The sequence below is a fragment of the Rhinolophus hipposideros genome, assembly GCF_964194185.1.
Source record: "Rhinolophus hipposideros genome assembly, chromosome: 2".
In the NCBI taxonomy this organism is placed as follows: Eukaryota; Metazoa; Chordata; class Mammalia; order Chiroptera; family Rhinolophidae; genus Rhinolophus; species Rhinolophus hipposideros.
The window spans coordinates 80,190,415-80,209,736 of record NC_138048.1 but is presented as its reverse complement, the minus strand read 5'-3'; the positions used below and the strand labels follow the sequence as shown (position 1 = coordinate 80,209,736).

Genomic DNA, 19,322 nt, shown 5'->3' with positions numbered 1-19,322 from the left:
TTCGGCCTCACCACATCCTGCGTTCCCCTGCTGGGAGCTGAGTCCCATCATTACACTAATATTTTCTATCTGGAAGCTGAATTATTAAGACACATGTAGTTAAAAACAAAAAATGACCAACCTTTTTTAGTCACCAATTTCTAGTTGAGAAGGAATAATCTTCTGAAATTTGGCAGTTGTTCACATTTTACATGTGTGTTTTTGTCTTACATTGAAGGGAAGTTTTTATTTTAAAAGTTCTCTCAAAAATTTGAGTTAGCTTCCTAAACATCGATCAATATAAACTTCTACAAAATTGATCAAACCTAATCATACCACAAAAATAACCATCTCTCTGAGAGAAAGTGACTTCTATATGAATAGGGATTAGCAAGGGCTAATGATTCCATAGAATATTTCACTGATTTTACTGTAACTGGATCAGGTCTGAGGCTGGGGAAACAGAAATAGCCTTGTCACAGAGATACACACACTACAATAGTTCTAATTGAACATTTTTCTTATAAGAGTATTATTATTTGTGTATGACAAGAGCTGATTACATACTTTCAAGTGTATTTTCTGCCAAAGGGCTTGATCATTTGCCATCATGTAATCCAGAAAAAAAGAAATCAGTTGTCCCGTATCAGCCATAATAGAAAATGGCACAATCCCAATACAAGGCAAGAGATGTTGCTCTCTGACCTACAGTAGCAGATCCAACAAGACACGCCACTCCTACGAATAAATAAATGTTCTCCCACAAGACATGACAAACCAGATTTGATTTTAGACCACACATTAGGGTTTTCCTCTTGATCTGAAACTAATAAGAACAGAGCAGCACTGTTTTTATTTCTTTCCTCTTTATTCTCAAATTGATTGTTAATGAGAAAACACATGGAGCAGATTAATCCCGTAATTCGAATCCTTAGTCTTCTCTTTCCAATTCAGGGACTGGAAGACGATACTCTTCAGTATATTCAGGCCATCAGGTTCTGTCTTTTCTTTTCTGCCTTTAGAGTCCTTTCCAAAAGGAAACCTACTGCCTGGCATTCTATATTATTCCTAATTCCCAGGTGGAAAATGAGGCAAGTGAAATGACACCTAAAAACATTAGGGATTATATTTTTAAAAACAAGACAATAATTCAGATCTTCTTTAATTCTTCTCTGTATTACCATGGTAAAATATTTATCAAAGTCAAAGAGATTACTGATACTCAATAATGACCAAATACTTTACCTTAATGGAGCTATCAATAATAAACTCATCAGTGAAGTAACTGGAAAAAAGTTCAAATATAAAGGGCTATTCACTATTCTGTTTACAGTATTGAAACAATCACAACATTCAAACACCCAGAAAGTTCTAAGCAATATTAAATAATATTAAATAATAAACATACTGCAACATCTTGAGGTACCTCCTGAATGACCAAAACCAGATGAAATTTTGTTTGGTATAACTCTAGTTTTTTTTTAACACAGAACTACATATTTCCAAAAATTGGTAACCCATTTTAAGAGACACACAAAATCCTTAACTGACTAGATGTTCATTAAAAAGAGCTCCACACTGCTTTGTTGTTATGGACTAATGAGCTTATAGTTCAATGAAACCCTTTTAAGAAGTTCTAGTCTATAGATATAACATGTTCAAATGGTTTGGTCCTCATATTAACAAAACCCTTTACATTCCTTTATGTTTAATTCCTTTGGATATCATCGTTAAAGGGCCTGATTGAGTTCTGTTAAAATATATCACAAGTATAACCCTGCAGTCTTGAGCCTATGGGTTCTTTGTGAGTTTTAGTCCCATGTAAGCCAGCACAGTGACCTTCCTGTGAGTTTTCCATCAGAGATTTTACAGTACTACGCTTTCCACAAAGAACCCTGTCCTCCTCTAGGTTTTTAGCAGAATGTCCAATTAATAATGGCATGTGGTATTCCTTAGCATAACCTGCCAAAATGTGATAATTTCCTTGGAAGAAAAACCATGGGCTGCAATCACACGTCTGAGTTGACAGACATCCAAATGGATCCTATATAAAAAGAAAAGGTTTGTGTCTTCTGGAATATGAATGTCTACTTTTAATAAATTCAAACAGATCCCAACATAAACATCTTCAAACTTGATGGGTTTTACGTGACTCATCATTTCATAGATTTTTGGCACCAAATCTCTGGACATTATATAACCCAACCCACTGCAGTAGGGAGGAAACACTTTGAAGGGATATTCCTGGTATGAAATATGGGTTTTCTGGTAAAATCCTCTATAAGAATAATTATCAATGAGAGGATAACCTGTGAAAAACTTCTCTGAATGGTTTAAATTTAAAAGATACTTCACTAAATTGCCAGTATTGATGAAAACATCAGTGTCTGTCTTCATGATGTACTTAGCATTGGGGCAAAACTCAGTTACCCACCTGAATGCCATAATTGTTTTCAAGGTCAGATTGTTATATGTGTCTAAGAAATCTTGTCGTATTATGTCACCATAAAGAAGGTGTTCATCCTCTAAGGACAATGCTAACACTTTGTCTTCCCTTTCACCTTGTTGGCCGAGTAAGAAAAATGTAAGAACCTCATATCCCCACCAAGACTTTTTTTCACCCCAAGTAACTCTAATGGCCTGTCGCGCTTTCACATCTGAGGGGTGTGAGGTCACCAGGATGACAAGAAATGGGTTCTGATGAGAGCAGTTTGAATGCTCTCGAAGTGTGAAGCGAAAGTCTTGTCTGTAAATCGGCTCATACTCATAGAAGTACATCCAGTTCACGCGTTCTATCACGTTGTAGTGGGGCAGACTGAGGTACCACATCACCAGGAAGCTCAGGACTGACAGCAGCAGGAGGCTCCATTTGAGGGATCTCAGTGACATCCTACTGGGAAGGGTGGTCAGGAGAGCCAGGGCCATCCACAGCAGCTCGGGAGCACGCGACGCTCAGGTTCTGCAAGATTTAGCAAAGACCCGGTTAGTAATCCACCCCCCAAAACATTTTCAAATGACATCCAATTATCCACTTAAAGAGAAAGAGTAGAACAAAGCTCCAAACAAAACCCCAAATCCTGACCTGAATCTTATTAACTTTATTTAACTGTAAGCAAATGGCTACCAATAACCAAAAATGTATTTTAACTTTTTAGATCAAGGTTAAAAACATATTGTTGACTATTTTGGAAAATGAGTACCTCTTGTTTGACATAAATAACTGTTGAAATATAATTTTGTCTTGAATTTCCAGAGGGACAGAAAGAGATGAATAGTGGGGCAGGTTTAAAACACAAATCCACAATAAAAAACAAAAAGACTACTTCTCTTCTTTGCCAGTAGGAAAAAGTAAAGGATTTAATGCAAGGAGCTAGTACCAGCAACATGTCCAAATAAACCAAGAGTCTTTCTCAACTGCGTGATCTGATAGGGATTCTAACAAATCTGGAGTAAGAAAAACTCAGGAGCTATAATTATTTGTGGTGACTTGCTGATGTGAGGTGAGATAAAGGTAGAGACTCTTTAGTACTTAAGTCCAGTAGACACAAACAGATAAATCTGGAATTTTTCAATTCTCAGACTACAAAATAGCCTGTAGTTGCCCAAAATACACCCCAGCCCGTCTTTTACACCTCATTGGCTGAACTCAATGCTATCTGGATAGCAGGTACTTAAATTAAAGGCTAAGGGACTTCAGAATAAGGGACAGATCAATAACATGAGGGGCAGGCTGAGGAGACTTCTGATGGTGCCCTTTCACACACAATCATCCGGGGAGAAGGTTCCTGGGAACCCAGAATTTGCTATGGAGAACGTACATTAAGGTCATCATATGGGAAGGCTGGTCTAGCAAGGATTCCACTTTGGGTCAATCTTAGATCTTTGGACACACTGCTCTTTTGCCTCTTAATACGTATCAAAATGACAAGATCTTGAGGCTCCTTGTCCTTTCCTCCGGCCATATCTTACCTGCCATGATTACCGTATTTTGCCGTGTATAATCCGCACCCACGTTTTTTGCCCAAACTTTCAGAGAAAACAAATCTTTCATTTTAATTTTTTAATTCAAATTTTTATTTGTTTACATTTAGGTACTTGTTTTTTGTTATAAAGGAATTTTAGCATTTATTTTTTAACATTATGGTACAAGAAATGTTATGTAACAAATAATTACAAAACACAAGAACAGATACAAGGTACAAGAAATTTTATGTACCAGTAACAAATTTACAATATTTAAGCATCCTAGAAGGCCAAGAACTCTTTGTTGTTGCAAATTTTTGTTGCAAATTCAACAAAACCGATTATTGTATTCCAGGGTATTATTTTGTATACTGATATCGTTATTGATTTCCAGAGTTACACTTTTAACTCATACGCCTAAATAAAAGAATTGAAAACATTTACATAGATACAGAATTAGTACTATGCATGTATAATGTACACCCTTATTTTTCCCTCACAAATTTGGGCAAAAAAGTGTGCATTACACACTGCAAAATACGGTATGTCTGGCCACAATCATCTTTCTTATTTCTAATGCTTTCTGAACTTTAAATCACACAATGCAATGCCATGTTTTCACAAACCTCTCCAGTTTGGTTTCATGTGTATGTGTCTTGCCCCTCCACTTAGGTTCTATGACCTCGTGGGTCAAAGAACATTTTTTTCACAATAGTCAAAAGGCAAGAGAGAGTGCAGCCTATAGCAGGAGTGCAATGAACACTGAATTGTTTGCTATGCTATTTCCGTTTGTAGAGGGATAAAATGTAGGTCTGTGTACCCCACGCCCTATCCTCCTACCCCCCATTGGTAGCCTTACGTAGCAAGCTCCTGGAAAAACCAGCAACAGAACAGCCCTGGGACGAGAATTATGGAACTAATTAACATCTTCTTACATTTTCTCCTCACCTGGCTGCTAGACACTGCACAACCCTATAAGGGCTGCATTTACACCTCAGCCATCACAACTTGTTTACACAGTTGTCAGACAACATTTATTACTAGAGTTGTCAGACGGCAGTTTTATGTCTCATCCTAACAAATCAGCACATTATAACAAATTTTGGATGAACAGAAGGATAAAGTGTCTTGAGTAGGGGAGTCATTTATAATTGCATAAAGACAATAGAAGCTCTGTTACACTTCAATAATGGGAAAAATGCAAAACAGCAAATAGTATTATAAAAATTATCTTTTATGTACAAGCCATGGTTTCCACGTGGGAAAATGTGACTGTGGTTATAATGTCTACTGCTTACAGACCCACAAGGAAAATAAAGCAACAGTAAAATGAAGAGGAACTATCTAGTCCAAAAGGAGGGAAAGTCCTTTTAAAGATTGGCCGAAACAGACTTCCGGTTGTGCAAAACACAGTGGCTCTAAGGCCAGAGACCAGAGTTTATACCCACCTCTTTCCTTTACCAACCAGGGCAAATGGGTTTGCTTTTTATCATGTTGGGGCCTCAGTTTCCTCAAGCCTACACTGAAGACGTTAATACTGCGCAAATTCGTGATAATGTGTGCAAAGCATCTGGCTGGTGTTCGCTACTCGACAATCAGAGGCTGTCATCACCAGCTGTGCTCTGCCCTTGGCATCCTTTCCATCCTGTTTGTGTCTCTACATTGATTTTTATTATCAAAAGGGATTATTCTAAAGAAATAATCTGGATAAATTCTTACTACTTGAAAAGTAGGTTTCAAAACCGTGAATACATTTCTATTTCTTACCTTCTTTTTATTTTTTCAGAGTGAAAGGCCTTCAGTTTCACCAACTGAACATTCAGTGGTTAAGGAGCAGTCAACAATAATGCTTGAAATCTCTGTAATGTATATAACAAACATAACAGCATTTACATATGGGACGAAGAGGGGAAAGGATCCCCCTTTCCCTTCTGAACTAGGAACATGCGTTGAAATAAAAAGTTAAAAAAAATACCGCTGGTCCACAGGATTCAGAGTTCCTGGCTTCATCCTGGAAGAAGGACGCTTGGTATTCAAGACTTAAAACCTATGTCTAAGTGCTCATGTCAGCTGGTGCCTTGTTACTCCATGACAGTTCTACTCCCCCATAAGGAACCAGGGGTCACTACAACAAGTGAAACACAAAGCTTCTAAGAGACACTGTGCTGCTATCCTCTCTTTAATCCCATTTCAATAGCTATTTTTTTAAAGGGTCTGCAGGAATACCTTCCACACTCAACAGCGTGGGTGTTGGTGTGAAAGGAAGGAGGCGTGTGGTAAGAAAAGGAAACAGACGAGCCACTAGTACTGTGAGATAGTTGTTAATTCAAGGTGATGGAAATAGAGACATTCTTTTATATTTATAGTTTTATTTGTATTTTGAATTTATCAAAAAAAAAAACCACAGAAAGAAAGGAAAAGCGTAATAAAAATGCTTGGCTATTAGAGTTAGACGGCCTACCCTAAATGGTTGAGCAGTGGGTTCTGTGAGACTGACCTTGTTTTAAATCCCACGTGCAAGGGGAGGGACAGAAAAAAGATCCTAAAACATTGATGACTGGAAGAATATAAAAAGGCTCAACAGGGAAGTAGACCATTCTTTTAAAACTGACTTCTTAAATAAGTCACATATCACTAGCAAGAAATAAATTGTAATTTAAAAATAATGTCCGTTTTATAAAAGATAAATTTGGGATTATATAACTACACATGTATTCCCCCACCTGGATTCTACGCCATGTATGTTACGCAAACAATCTTCTCCCATCCCACCAGCCTGTGCAAGGCTGGGTACACAGGAGGCCACCAGCAATTACTCGCTGATCTGGCGGTTGATCCACAACAGATGAGGAAACATCTACAATCACACAGAAGCCCAGGGAACCTCCAGAGACGGAACTTGTCAGCTTCCAGATTATGAAATGGCCAATCCTTTAACCATCAAAGGAAACCACTGTCCTCGAGAGACACTGCACAGGCCAGTCACAGGCTGTATCTACTGTCTTTTATCTACAGGTGTTTGGCCTTACAAGGGCTCTGTGGACCAGAAAAATTGGAGATCATTCATTCAAACCATTATCTTTTAATAGAGAGCGTCTCAGAGTTTTTAATGTTCATGTACATTTTCTCAGAAGAGGATATATTATGTATCCAATGTTTCTCCAATTTACCTGAATAAAGGACCTATTTTAATTTTCAGATTCTCTGGCAGGACTAGAGTTCTACACTTTGGGAAATCCTGTCTTAGAACATCTTGCACTCATTGAATTGGGAAACTAGTTTGTGTGAATTAATAAATAAAACTTTAACACCAGTTTGGCGTAAAAGAAGTTTTATGCACCAATTGGTTTGATTACTTTGGAAAACTTTTCCGTGTTATTCACTAAGGCTGAACATATACATAGCCTACGATGTAGCAACTCAACTCCTGGCACGCTCAACATTGTGTACGTACATAAAGACACCAAAAAGTGTTCAAAAAGGTTCAGAACGGCACACTGGTTATGACAGCCCCAACCTGGAAACAACCCACAGTGGAAGAGAGACATAAACTTAAAGAATGGCATACTATACAAAATGAAAACAAACCTCGCATAACATCATGGAGAATCTCTCAAACAGAACATTGAGCTGAAGAGGGCATATATGAGCTAACCGGGCATATAAAGAAGAGACATTATGATTCCATTTTACACAAAGCTGAAATGCAGGCAAAAGGAACCTATGGTGTTGGGACCGTGGACATCGGTAACCTTGGGAGAGGGCGGGAATATAATTGGGAGAGGCTGGCAGGGACTTTCTGGCCATGTTCTATTTCATCTTCTAACTTGTGTACTTTTCTTTTTGTTTGTTATAGTTCCACAGAAACATTACAAAAGCTTGGCAATGCAATCAGCCATTCTGCATCTCTGGTTACTGTGTGCAGTCAGTGTTGGCAGGTGTCCACACGACAGGCCAGCCCTTGGGTGCCCCAGTCATGATGAGAGCACCAACAGGTGCAGCCAGGCACTAACTCACGTAATCTTCAAGAAAGCCCACAAATCAAGGCACTTTTAAAATGGTTACTGTTTTCATTTGATAGGTAAGAAAAGTAAGGCTTAGGGACAGTCCATGGCTAGCCCAAAGGCGCAGGTTCGGAAGTGGGGGAGACAAAAATCAAACAGGACTCTAAAACTCACAGTCCTGGCCATGCCCTTCCTGTCCGAGGGAGTCTGCTGCCAGCCTCCTGACCTGCTCTGGGTGGGCTCTAACTTCCTGCAATCATTGAACCTTGAGAAGAACAGTAACAGCATGACAGCTCTACTGTCTTTAAACAGAAAGACTGAATATTACTGCTCTTAAAACCTGAACTTGGAAGTATTAACAACAGTAATAGCTAAGAACTAATCATTCACACAGATATAGACCTTTTTATTTTTGCATCAAAAACATGCTGGGCACTAGGAAATAAATGTTTTGGGGCTGAAGAAGAGGCAACATGCAAGAATCAGTTAAAACTGCAAGGACTCCAGAGAAACAAAGAGTTAATGCAATGGTACAATTTTTTAAAACAAATAACCTGGAATTATTTCCTGGGATGCAAAAATGTTATTTTCTGCCAAGAGAAAGCAAATTTTTAATTATTTTAAAATTCTGCAAAAAGTTTTCTAGTTGCAAACGTAATGTGTATGTTCATTAGAGAAAATTTTGTGAATGCGAAAAAAAAAAGCACAAAGACAAAGCATAAAGGTAAGTGTTAACATTTTTAACGAAGGTCTATCAGGTCTGTCACTCCATAGGAGGACACAGCCCCCAGCTCATCTGCCGGCACGGCCTCCTCCCATTCCTATTCCCGCCACAATGGCTTCCTTTCAGCTCCCTGAATGTGTCAAACTCTTTCCCACACTTGGGAGGCAGCAGGGGCTCTCCTGCTAACTAAAAAGCTAGTCCTTGAAAAGTCTGGCTTTCTCACGCTGCAGGTCTCAGCAAAACATCATTTAGGAGAGTCCTTCCCTGACCTCTTATCTCAAGTAGTTCACCAGCCCTTCTTTTCTACCACATTGCTCATTATTCTCTCCACAGCATTTCACCTGACCTGGAATTTTCTGTCTGTCTGTTTATGGTCTGTTCCCTTCACAACAACATGAGGTTCGTGAGGGGAAAACCTTGCCCACCTTGTTCACTGCCATATCCCCGGTGCCCAGCACACAGTAGGTGCTTGCTGGACATTTGAATACTGTGCAAATGGTCAGGTAATGTGCTCCTATCCACTTACTATATTGAGAAAATATTCCCAAGAAATTGAATCCAAAAGTAAACTCCCGAACTTCTGTTAGATCATGCTTACTTTTGTTCAGCTATCTTTGACTGCAAAGCCCTATTCTTATAGGCCTAACTGATTATGACCATCTGCATTTTAAAAGGAAAAAAAAACAAAAATTAAACTTCAATGAAAATCAAGCATGCTAGATTCAGGGTCATCCAAGGAAAAAATGTGTTATTAAAGATAATTACTAAACTACTGGCAATCGTTCGACATTCTAGCTTTTCTTCTACATAAAAGACAATACTGAAAAAGGAGTGGAAATTCTAAATGACTGAAAATGGTCCTATGTGTATTGAGTTTGACACAAATCGTAATTACACACATTAATCATGTGCTACTCCTTGTAAAGGCGGGGACCACAAAGCAATACTCTTTGTTGAGGAAAATTTCCCTAGTAGTACTCTCAAACCGAGCACATTAATTCATAAAGCAATACAAAACTACCATTTGGATCCCTCTGATATTAGAAATAAACACAAACAGTAATGTTGAACCACAACTTCTCGCTTCCCTCTTCCTATTTGACCCAGTGGTTCTCAAGTTTTGCTACGTACTATAATCTCCTGAAGAACTTGAAAAAGACCTCTGGGCACAGAGACATACACAGGACCACCTGAGTCTGCGTTTCAGAGGGTGGTGAGGCCCAGGGAGCAGTATTTGTAAAGCTTCCCCGGTGACTCCGACGTGCTGCTCCAGACCCTCCACGTGCACTGCAATGCACGCTGGGAGCATGTTAGCAAAGCAGAACCTCAGGCCCAGCCCAGGCCTCCTGGATCAGAAAGTACATTTTATGAAATAACATATTAAACAGTTAGGATGTGGGTGGCACCCAGTAAGAGCTAAGTAGATGGTTCTGCTATTATTATTAAAGTCCACACTATACGCTCCATCCAACTTTTATTTGCCCACATTCATCCCATTTACAAACCTCACTACCAGCCCCCAATCTCTTTTACATGACAGCATATGCTCTACAACACACTCATGCAGGCAAATAAATAAACCTTCGTTGCTCCACCTTCTCCCTCCAAATCAGTATGCCTTCTTTTAGAGTCCAAGGATTACATTTCCTCTGGGATCTTAAAATCCCTAATGCTATGCTCCCCTGATCATATAAGCCCACAGGAACTACCATTAGCCATGCCCAGCACCAAATGGGGACTTTTCGGGTTCCTCCTCCACATATATGCTCCCCTCCTGCCCCACAGTCTTCCCATAACTCAATCACATTATTTTTCTGGGCATGATTTGCAATGCCCAAAGTCCTACAACAGGTACTTCTAGCCACTGGAGGAAGGCTAAAAAACACATTACTCTTTTCAAACTGAGGTGTGAGACATCCAAATGGCATCAAACTACTTTAAGGACTATGTATATTTGATAAGACTTATATATATCTTCTTACTTTGAAGCATGCAGCTGGATGTATAATTGAGAATCAAATTTTATTTATTGAATTAACTGGAACTGCTATATTTGCCTAATTTGCCTAATAATGATTAAAAATAAAATATGCTTTAACCTGTCAGGGCAAACAAAGGTTTGCACTAAAAAGAACTTGCTTTCTACTTCATTTCATCACACTGCCCTCTCTCCGTATTTTAGCAATAGCCCTGGCTTGGTCCTCGTACTGTAGTAAGCACTTTTCATACTTTCATTTGTTTCATGATAAAAACCACCTTATGAGGTAGCCCCATTATTACAATATTTATCTGTCAGCTACGGAGACTGAGATTTGGAGACCTGCTCGTTAGGGTCACAGCGAGCAGGGCTGGGAACCCAGGTCCTCACTGCCGAGGTGGGGCGACCACTGCACTGCAACACACACTTCCTACTTGTTTCTATCCTGCTGGCCTGGCATTCTCATCCTTTCCTCCACGTAGGACAGCACCTCTGATCTTCCTCAGGGATGAAGAGTTGTCAGAGCCCAACGAGAAGCTTTAAAAAGGGGGAAATCCTAAAAGCAAGCATGGTTCAATCTCCGAGCAGATCATGCTCAGCTCCTAATTCTCACCCGGACAGTTTTTAAGTAGTCTCCCCTTCCAAGTACACTTTTCAGAAATGAAGGAATTGCTGGAGATAGTTAATGAATTTATATTCAGAATAACCCTGAATAAGTGGCTGAGCTTCTGCAAACCTCAGTGGACATTTAGACACAAAAGCAATGACCACCATGAGCCAACAGGACTCAGATCTTTTCATCTAACCTCATCCCCATTTTGAGTAGAGTTCCCGGACCAGATCCGGGGAAGCCTTAGATAACACACAAGAATTAAACTTCACTGAAGAGGACAGGACACTGCAAAGTCCTTCTGAACAAAACGCAAAAACGTGAGTCCAATGACAGTGCCTAGATGGTTTCAAAACTGGCTCATCCATCATAGCCAGTGTACTTTTCATGCAGTCATTTGTTCACCACACATTTCCTGGGCTCGTGCTGGACTGTGAGAATACAATGTTGACCAACACAGCCCCAGACCTGCCCTCCGCTCATGTTCTGAGGTTGTTAGAGCATCTTTGTCAACCTGAGAGAAAATCTATAGGGTTTGATTACAGGCCTATCGTTAGCCTTTTCCTGTTTAACATTTCTTATTAACGACAAACGTATACAGACATTCAATTTCGTGGACAAGAAAACGCAGGAAAAAGAACCCCAGTAAATTCATTACAAGATGTAATCTAAAAAGGTTTCGACAGGTTAGAACAAACTTACTGTCTGCTATCCAAGTTCAAAGATGAAATCTGATTGGAACAAATTTACTGTCTGCTGGTCAAAAAAACCAACCACACCAGGGCAGGATGGGGGATCATTTTAACAGCAGCCTAAGTGAAAAAGACCTAAGGTTTCAGTTGCCTAGGAGTTCAATAGGAAGAAAGGTGGTGATGCAAAGGAATTGCTGGAGAATCAGGAGACAAGGATTTTGGTTCTAACAGGTGGAGAGGCGGGTGGCAAGTCACTGAATTTGGAGAGTTGCATTTTTCATCAGACCTCCAGGGGATTGGGCCAGGACGCCTCTCAGGCCCCGCCCAGCATCACCAGTGCAGATGACGTCATTTCTGCACACCGCCGTGTGTCCCCGGCATCTGGCACAGTGTGGGCACACGGAACGCATCCTCCAGGTACTGGTGAGTGAATGACAGCTAACAGAAGTTCTGCAAGTGAAGACTATAGCGTGCCCCCCCAACACACACACACACACACACACACACACACACACACACACACACCATAAGCCCTAATATACTGTCGGGTACAAAAAATAGGAAAAACATTTGAGCAAAAGAGGTCCTCACCCCACAGCTACATATATGTTCCATTTTACAAGGACAAGTGAGATATATATAATTCAGAAGCAGGTAACCCAGTTTATGTTTTGGTGTATCACCTCCCACAAGGACTAGATGAAGTAGTGGCTGAAGAAACTGGGGAATGTTCTGTTCTGGGGAGAACAAAAGCTCAGAAGGGCTGTAGTAGATGCTTTCAAACATTGTGAACAATATGTCAGTATTAACTCCAGAAAGCAAATGGAAACCCAAAGATAAAAATTAGTGAGAGGGTCCAATACAAATTTCTATAATGGGCTGCTCCTCACCAATGGAAATCTTCAAGTAGCAGGCAAGAACATCACGGAAATTAATTCCTCATTGAATTTTAAGTATTTTAGGTAAATTCTAAGGTCGCTTCCAACTCTAAGATTTCATGACTTTGTTATTCATAATGTTTAAAATGCAGTATGAAGAAAAGGTTCCATTTTTATGCAATTTTGAAAAATTGTTCAATTTTTAAGAATAAATCTTAAGTATTCACCGAGTTCAAGAAAAAAACCCCACATTAAGCACAACTCTTCACGGTTGTTCCAGTTTTACCCTGTTTCCCCAAAAATAAGACCTAGCCAGACAATCAGCTCTAATGCGTCTTTTGGAGCAAAAATTAATATAAGACCCGGTCTTATTTTAATATAAGACCCGGTCTTATTTTACTTTAATATTAGACCGGGTCTTATATTATACTATACTATTATACTCAAAAAGACGCATTAGAGTTGACTGTCCAGCTAGGTCTTATTTTTTGGGAAACATAAGTATTAATCGACAGTGAGTATAAATACTTAACCCTCCATTACCATTTCCCCACCCTGCTGGGCGCAGCACTACCACTGGCAGGTGTACTCCAAGATGTCTGGGAGAAGGCTTTCATTCAAACCTTATAAAGTAAAAGCTTCCTGTCTCTGTGTGTTGAAGTAGAAGACACCTGGGTTTTTTAAAACATATCTTAAAATGACAAACACTGTTTGCAAACAAAATTCTTACTTTCTTGCAGGAATAACAATACATAGAAATTATACATTTCTGGTGGTGTGGTGTGTAATCTTTGGGCTAAGGAAAATGAGGAGCAGCCAAAAGTAGCAGGACCTGAGAAGGAAAATTCAGCCGCAATTTTTGTTTTGCTTTTGCCCTAGCTGCATCAGTAGCCAACAAAAAAACGTGTTTTGGTTTTTTTTAAAGGTAAGTGGTCTTTGGGGCTGTATCACTTCTATAGCAATTTACAAAGCACAAATAAATGTTATCATCCCATTTTTTCAGAGACCTGTGCAGCCCAAGTATAGGCAAACCTGGAACCCAAACTCAAGTCCACCTCTAAATGCTGTGCTCCTTCTCCAGAGCACAGTGCCTGCCTGCAGAAGAGCCCGGCATGACACCCGATCCCACAGCCTTTAGAGATTCCTGGGCAGGGAACAAAGAGGAGAGAAAAAGTGGACTCACCTCTGCATTCAGATCTGAGAGAGCGCCATGACAGACCAGCGCGTGGGAAGAGGCAGCAGGATGGCTGGTCCGGGTAAGCTAGGAAAACTGGGGCAGGACAAAGATCACTCAGATCAGGCAGAATGGCAGAAGGCTGACTTGAAAGTTGGAATGCCTGACTCTGTTACAAACAGCTTTACCATTTGGTACATTCCACTCCTTCCTTCGTTTGGTATGCTGGATCTGTGTCAGAGGCTGGGGCTGCAGTGGGGAAGATGACAAGCCCTGCCCTCAACTTGCTGACACTCCATCAGAGCAAAGAGGAAGGTTCACGACTTCAAGTTTCAAACTAAATGCAATGAGGAAAGCTCACCTGGAGAAGATGAAGGGGAGACCTCACTGCTCAAATGTCTCCAAATTAGCGATCAGCCTCTACGGTAGAGAGCTGAGTTTGCACTCTCAGAAAGTGTGGGTGCTCAATTAAAGTGCAAATTACAGAACTTATATCAGTTTAGAGAATGGAACTATTTAATACTAAGAGTCAATTATACTTCTTTCTCTAAAGTAAGTGGGTAACTCAACCTTTGAAAACGAAGTCTGTTACCAAAATAGTAACAGATAAGAGACATGGTTTGAGCCCTGTCACACAGAGGGTAGGTGGCCGCAGACCTGTGAAATGTTTTAACAGGAGCAGTACTTCTTTATTCCAAATTAAAAGAGCCTGTCCAAGCACAGCTTGGGAGTTCAGCAGAATTCTGTGTTCTAGCCCAGGAGTGAGACTTTTTTTTTTTTTAAATAAAAAATCAGATAGCAAATATTTTTTTGTGGGCCATATGGTCTTTATCCCAGCTACTCCATTCTGCCTTTGTAGTAAAAACAGAGCCAGACAATATTAAATATATAGGTATGGCTGTGCTCCAATAAAACTTTATTTACAAAACAGGCTGCTGGTCTTAAGTGTTTGTTCTAACCATATGAAACGGCATACCTTAGAATATCAATAAAATCTCCCCAGGTCTCTCTTCTGTTTCCTCATGATCCCAATGGGCCATGCTACTAAATCGGGTGTCCTAGTCCAGATAACTTCTTTCCTACATGAGATGGTTCCCGGAGGACAGGTAGGGCTGATAATTATTAACCTGGGCTGTGGATGCTGTCAAGAGGACAACAAAAGGCCTCGGCGTTCTGGTTAACTACCTGTATTCAGGGTCACACACAGAATGGGAAACTCTGATCATCTACCCTTAGCTTTCTGATTTTTATTCTTCATCAGAGCTTCAAGAGGCACAAGATATCTCCGTAGCCAAATCTTTCATCCTGTAGCCTCTCAGGGTCCTACCCTACAAATGTTCTATGGCTTCATCTCACCTCATCTAGATGTGCGCCCTACAAATCTCCGCCCCCTCATCTCACCCTCTCCTCTAATTCCCAATGTGCCAAAAGCTCTGGTGTCAAACACAAACAATATTTATAATATCCAACTTTTTATTAAAACCGTTGTTTGTTCATTATCCCAAGCGAGATATTTGCCAGCTGTTAAACAAACTGCAACTTTTGAATGCATCTGTCGTGCAAGGTCATTTAAGAGCACTCTGTGATCCCACACCTTCTTTCACGAAGGTATGGTTTTATACAGTATGGTTATCTACCACACAGTAAGCAGGGATGAGCAATGACAGCTTTTAGAGCTACAAGAGAAGAGCATATCTGGCTTGGACATTACACAGCTGTGAAAGAGTAAAGGCATTTCCTAAAAAGGGATTTTAACTATCATTCAGTGGTGGATAGAACAGACCTGGAGACTGGGCACAGAGAAGACAAATCATTTGAAGGAGAAGGAAAAGAGAAAATAAATACCCACTGTAGTCTTTTCATAGGGATAAAGAGAGTTGAGTCTGAACTTGAAGTTGATTATGACCCCCAATAAGTTTATATAGTTGTTTCCCTGAGGTACCATGGTATATTAATAATAATTCACTTTTTAAAAATATATATATTTTTCAGTAATTTAGAAGACCTTAATTAACTCTTGTACCTCATCAAATCCTACGGGGAAAGACATATACTACAATATACAACAAAATTTCAGCTGTGTAAATGACTGTTAAAATTTTGTAAACCAGACTACTGTGGTCAATTTTGACCAATCAGGCTAATTTCTAAATTAAAAGAAGATGAACTTACGTGTAAGATCTCAGCACTAGCTGAAGTTCTTTGTTGTTTTCTGTATTCCATGCTTTAATTAAAACAGATTTGCTGGGAACTATTGAACAGAAGAACAGAAAAAGAACATGCCTGAATTGTAAGAACAATGGGCACTATAACATGTATAATCAATGTTCTATACCTAACAAGTGGTTATAGGAGCAAATTATTATATATCGACACTCTTCATTTTTGGAAAAGCCTTGATCTCTCTTTGTCTTCCTTGTTCTCAAATCACCTCATTCATCTAATCTGGAATTATATTTGGCCATTCGTTTGAATGAACCTTCTAGTGTAGAAGGGGAAAACAACTAAGAGTCATAAACTCATCTCTTAATTTGAAGTAGTTCCGTTCTCTAGACTGATCCACGGTCAATTTGCGCTTTTACCAGGCATCAACATATTCTGAGAGCAAAAAATCAGCACCCTGCCTCTGTCTAAGCCTCCCGGGGGAAAGCTAAAATACAAACTTGTTGCCAGTTGAAGACTGTGAACTCCAATCTTTTACCTCTGAAAACAGAAATAATAATAATAATTTGTTTACTGGTAGTAGCTCTTTTTGACAAAGCAGCCACCTCTTAAACGCTGTCACTATGTGCAAAATACAGAGGAAAGAAAACCATGTCTGCCCTGCCAATATCCCTCCTAGTCCAGCAGAGAGGAGTGGAAGAGAAGGGATACGGAACGCAAACCGCTGCCTGCTGCTAGCACCATTCCTTATTGTTTGGCAAAGTGAGACTCCAATGCACCTTTAAGATTTTTTAAAAATGCCTTGTATATATGTACTCGTCAATTTCGCCTCTTACAAACCGTGTAACCACCAGGGGTTTCCTTCCCTCTCTGCCCAATTTGTCCCTTCTTCTCTTTAGGTACACAGTCCTCCCACAATTGAACCCTGCCGCACAATTCGGTTCTTGGGCCCTTCCCGTGCGCAAGGGAATGCGTTCGCCTCGGGCCTTTTGGGGAATCCACTAACAATCACGGTCTTCTCCCCATGCCGCGGCCAACGCCCCCGCCCTCTCCACCCCGACCTCCCCCGCAGCTCCCCGATCTCGCTACGTGAGAGGCCCGGTGCTATCGACAGGAGGGTGGGGGCTGCGCCCCGGAGCACAGAAGGGCCGACAGGCTGCTCCTCGCAACCGCGGCCTGGGTCCACCATGCGCCCCGGCGCTCCTCCGCCTCACCCACGGCCCCGCTGGGCCCCTTCTCCCGCGCTCACCCGGGTCGAGCAGATGTTCATCTCGGAGGCCCCAGCCCAAGGCGCGGCTGCTGGCGGCGCAACCCGGGCCGCGCTCCGGGGAGGCCCCAAGGAGTGGGCGGAGCCGCCCCGCCAGCGGCCCGGCCTCGCCGCCCCGAGACGGGACCCAGCACCACGCCCGCCACCCGGCCCCGGGGTCTCCAAAGCCTCCGGGCCGCCCCATTGCCCTTGCCTCTCACTCACCTTCCGCGCGCGGCGCGCAGCCAGCTCGAATGCGGGCGGTGGCCGATTCTCCCGTTCCGCGCGCACACGCTCCCTCGCCACGGCCGGGCGCGCGCAGACCACGCACCAGGGCCCGGAGCCCCTCGCTCGCTCGCTCGCACGCGCGGGTCCTGCGCCCCAGCGAGGGCGGCCTCCCGCGACCCGCGGCCAGCAGCCCTGCACACTCGCCGGGGCGCGCGCGCTCGACCCTCGCGGTCGCCTAGCAGTACCAGCACCGTGCTGTTCGGTTTGCGTTTTACACGTGAGGGGCAGAGGTTAGGCGGGTTAGTGGAGACCGCCCGCAGATTTCTGTTTAAAATCGTCCTCTTTGCTTGCTGCCACTGTTTCCGAGTTGAGTCAATGTACGCCTTCGAGGCAGTCCTATACGGATTCACTCGGTACTAAAATCCTCATGGAGCTATGAAGGCAAGAAGAAACGTTGGAGAGTTTTCTGTTCTTTCAGAAGAAATGCGTGTTCACTTTCTAGAATCCATGGAGAATGAAGGGTGGCAATACAGCGGGGTTACAATGATCTGGCCTAGAAAGAGGAGTCCTGGGGAGTTGTGTGACCTCAGGAAAGGCCTCTCGAAATTTTCCTTTGGTCTGGAAAATTCACCGTCTGCCCCACCCCCTAGTTGGCACCAACTACTTAACCTAAGAGGAGTGGAGAAGCTTTCAGGCGTGGGCCCTGGGTGTTAGCCAAATGGGTTGTGGTCATTCTAGTCTTTGGGTGGAGGTGCTTGAATTAATTCAGAAATATTTTTTCTTCTTTCTTAGTACCCCTGGAAGAGTGCTATATGCAAACAGCTGCACATTCTGGCCGCTTTGGCTGCGAACAGCTTGGATCAAGGATCATTGTGTGAAAAGTTAAAAGAATAGTTCATATGTGTGAACACTCATATATATTCCTCCAAGAGTGCATAACAACATTTTGCTGTAACTGCCTTCCCTGGGTCTCTCCTAAATATTTCAGCCTTCATCTCCTAAGAATAAAGACAAAGGCATTCTTCTATGCAACCAGGTAAGAAAATCATGTCTAAGACGTTAAATAATTTGACATCCCCTAATATATACTGTATACAAATTTATCCACTTGTCAAAAAAAAGTCATATGTTGGCACTGTAGAAAAATAGTCCCGAGAAGATTCATGCATTGCATTTGTTGTTATGTTTGTCTCTTTTAATGCTGAACAATCCTCCATCTTTTTTGTTTCATGGCATTAACTTTTTAAAGAGGTTAGGCTAGTTATCACAGAGGGTTCTACTTTCTCGATTTGCCTGACCTTTTTTTTCCTCCTGATGATATCATTTAACTTTTTCTCTGGCACCCTAATTTCCTGTAAGCTAGAAGGAAGGTTGAGATGTTTGATTAGATGGCAAGAATCCTTCTTACTTTACAAGGTGCTCTTCATATTTTTTTGCCATCAGGAAGAACATATTAAACACATAATTTTAATTCATAAATGCATGTTAGGTTGTCCCAGTATCAGTGATCACCGAAATCTGAAGTGTCTTTCAGATTTCTCTGTTATAAAACCCAATTTCCCTTTTGAGGTTAATAGGTATTCTGTGGGGTGGTGACTTTGGAACTTTTTGGAGGAGAAAGCCTTCGATCCCTGCAAAGAGAACACAGGTTACAGATCCGTTGTCCTAGGTGGGTAGAATAAT

General features: G+C 41.4%; 2 protein-coding genes across 4 annotated transcripts in view; one reads left to right on the top strand and one right to left on the bottom strand.

Moving 5' to 3' along the window:
- Positions 1 to 819: 819 nt before the first annotated feature.
- On the bottom strand, positions 820 to 17,767 carry B3GALNT1 (beta-1,3-N-acetylgalactosaminyltransferase 1 (Globoside blood group)). Of its 3 annotated transcripts, none has more exons than XM_081065989.1 (5): positions 17,637 to 17,767; positions 16,175 to 16,253; positions 14,012 to 14,098; positions 5,710 to 5,801; positions 820 to 2,938 (listed from the first exon to the last, which is right to left on the bottom strand). In XM_081065989.1, exon 5 carries the CDS (start codon positions 2,902 to 2,904, stop codon positions 1,909 to 1,911), a length of 996 nt encoding a protein of 331 aa, XP_080922115.1. In that variant the 5' UTR covers positions 2,905 to 2,938; positions 5,710 to 5,801; positions 14,012 to 14,098; positions 16,175 to 16,253; positions 17,637 to 17,767; the 3' UTR covers positions 820 to 1,908. The 3 variants fall into 3 exon arrangements, with proteins under 3 accessions (XP_080922115.1, XP_080922116.1, XP_080922117.1); XM_081065990.1 differs by lacking the exon at positions 17,637 to 17,767 and adding an exon at positions 17,415 to 17,502; XM_081065991.1 differs by lacking the exon at positions 5,710 to 5,801.
- LOC308510200 (uncharacterized protein) overlaps positions 14,039 to 19,322 on the top strand; it is a gene marked incomplete at its 5' end in the record, with an annotated part of 36,509 nt that continues 31,225 nt past the window's right edge. The window contains 2 exons of the mRNA XM_081079312.1: positions 14,039 to 14,084; positions 17,238 to 18,675. Of these exons, the coding sequence (XP_080935438.1) occupies positions 14,039 to 14,084; positions 17,238 to 17,878 (687 nt within the window). The 3' untranslated portion in view covers positions 17,879 to 18,675. The remainder of the gene's footprint in view (positions 14,085 to 17,237; positions 18,676 to 19,322) is intronic.

What these genes read in the sequence shown, in the direction of transcription:
- B3GALNT1 (XM_081065989.1), bottom strand. Translation starts at nt 2,904, where the DNA reads ATGGCCCTGGCTCTCCTGACCACCCTTCCCAGTAGGATGTCACTGAGA.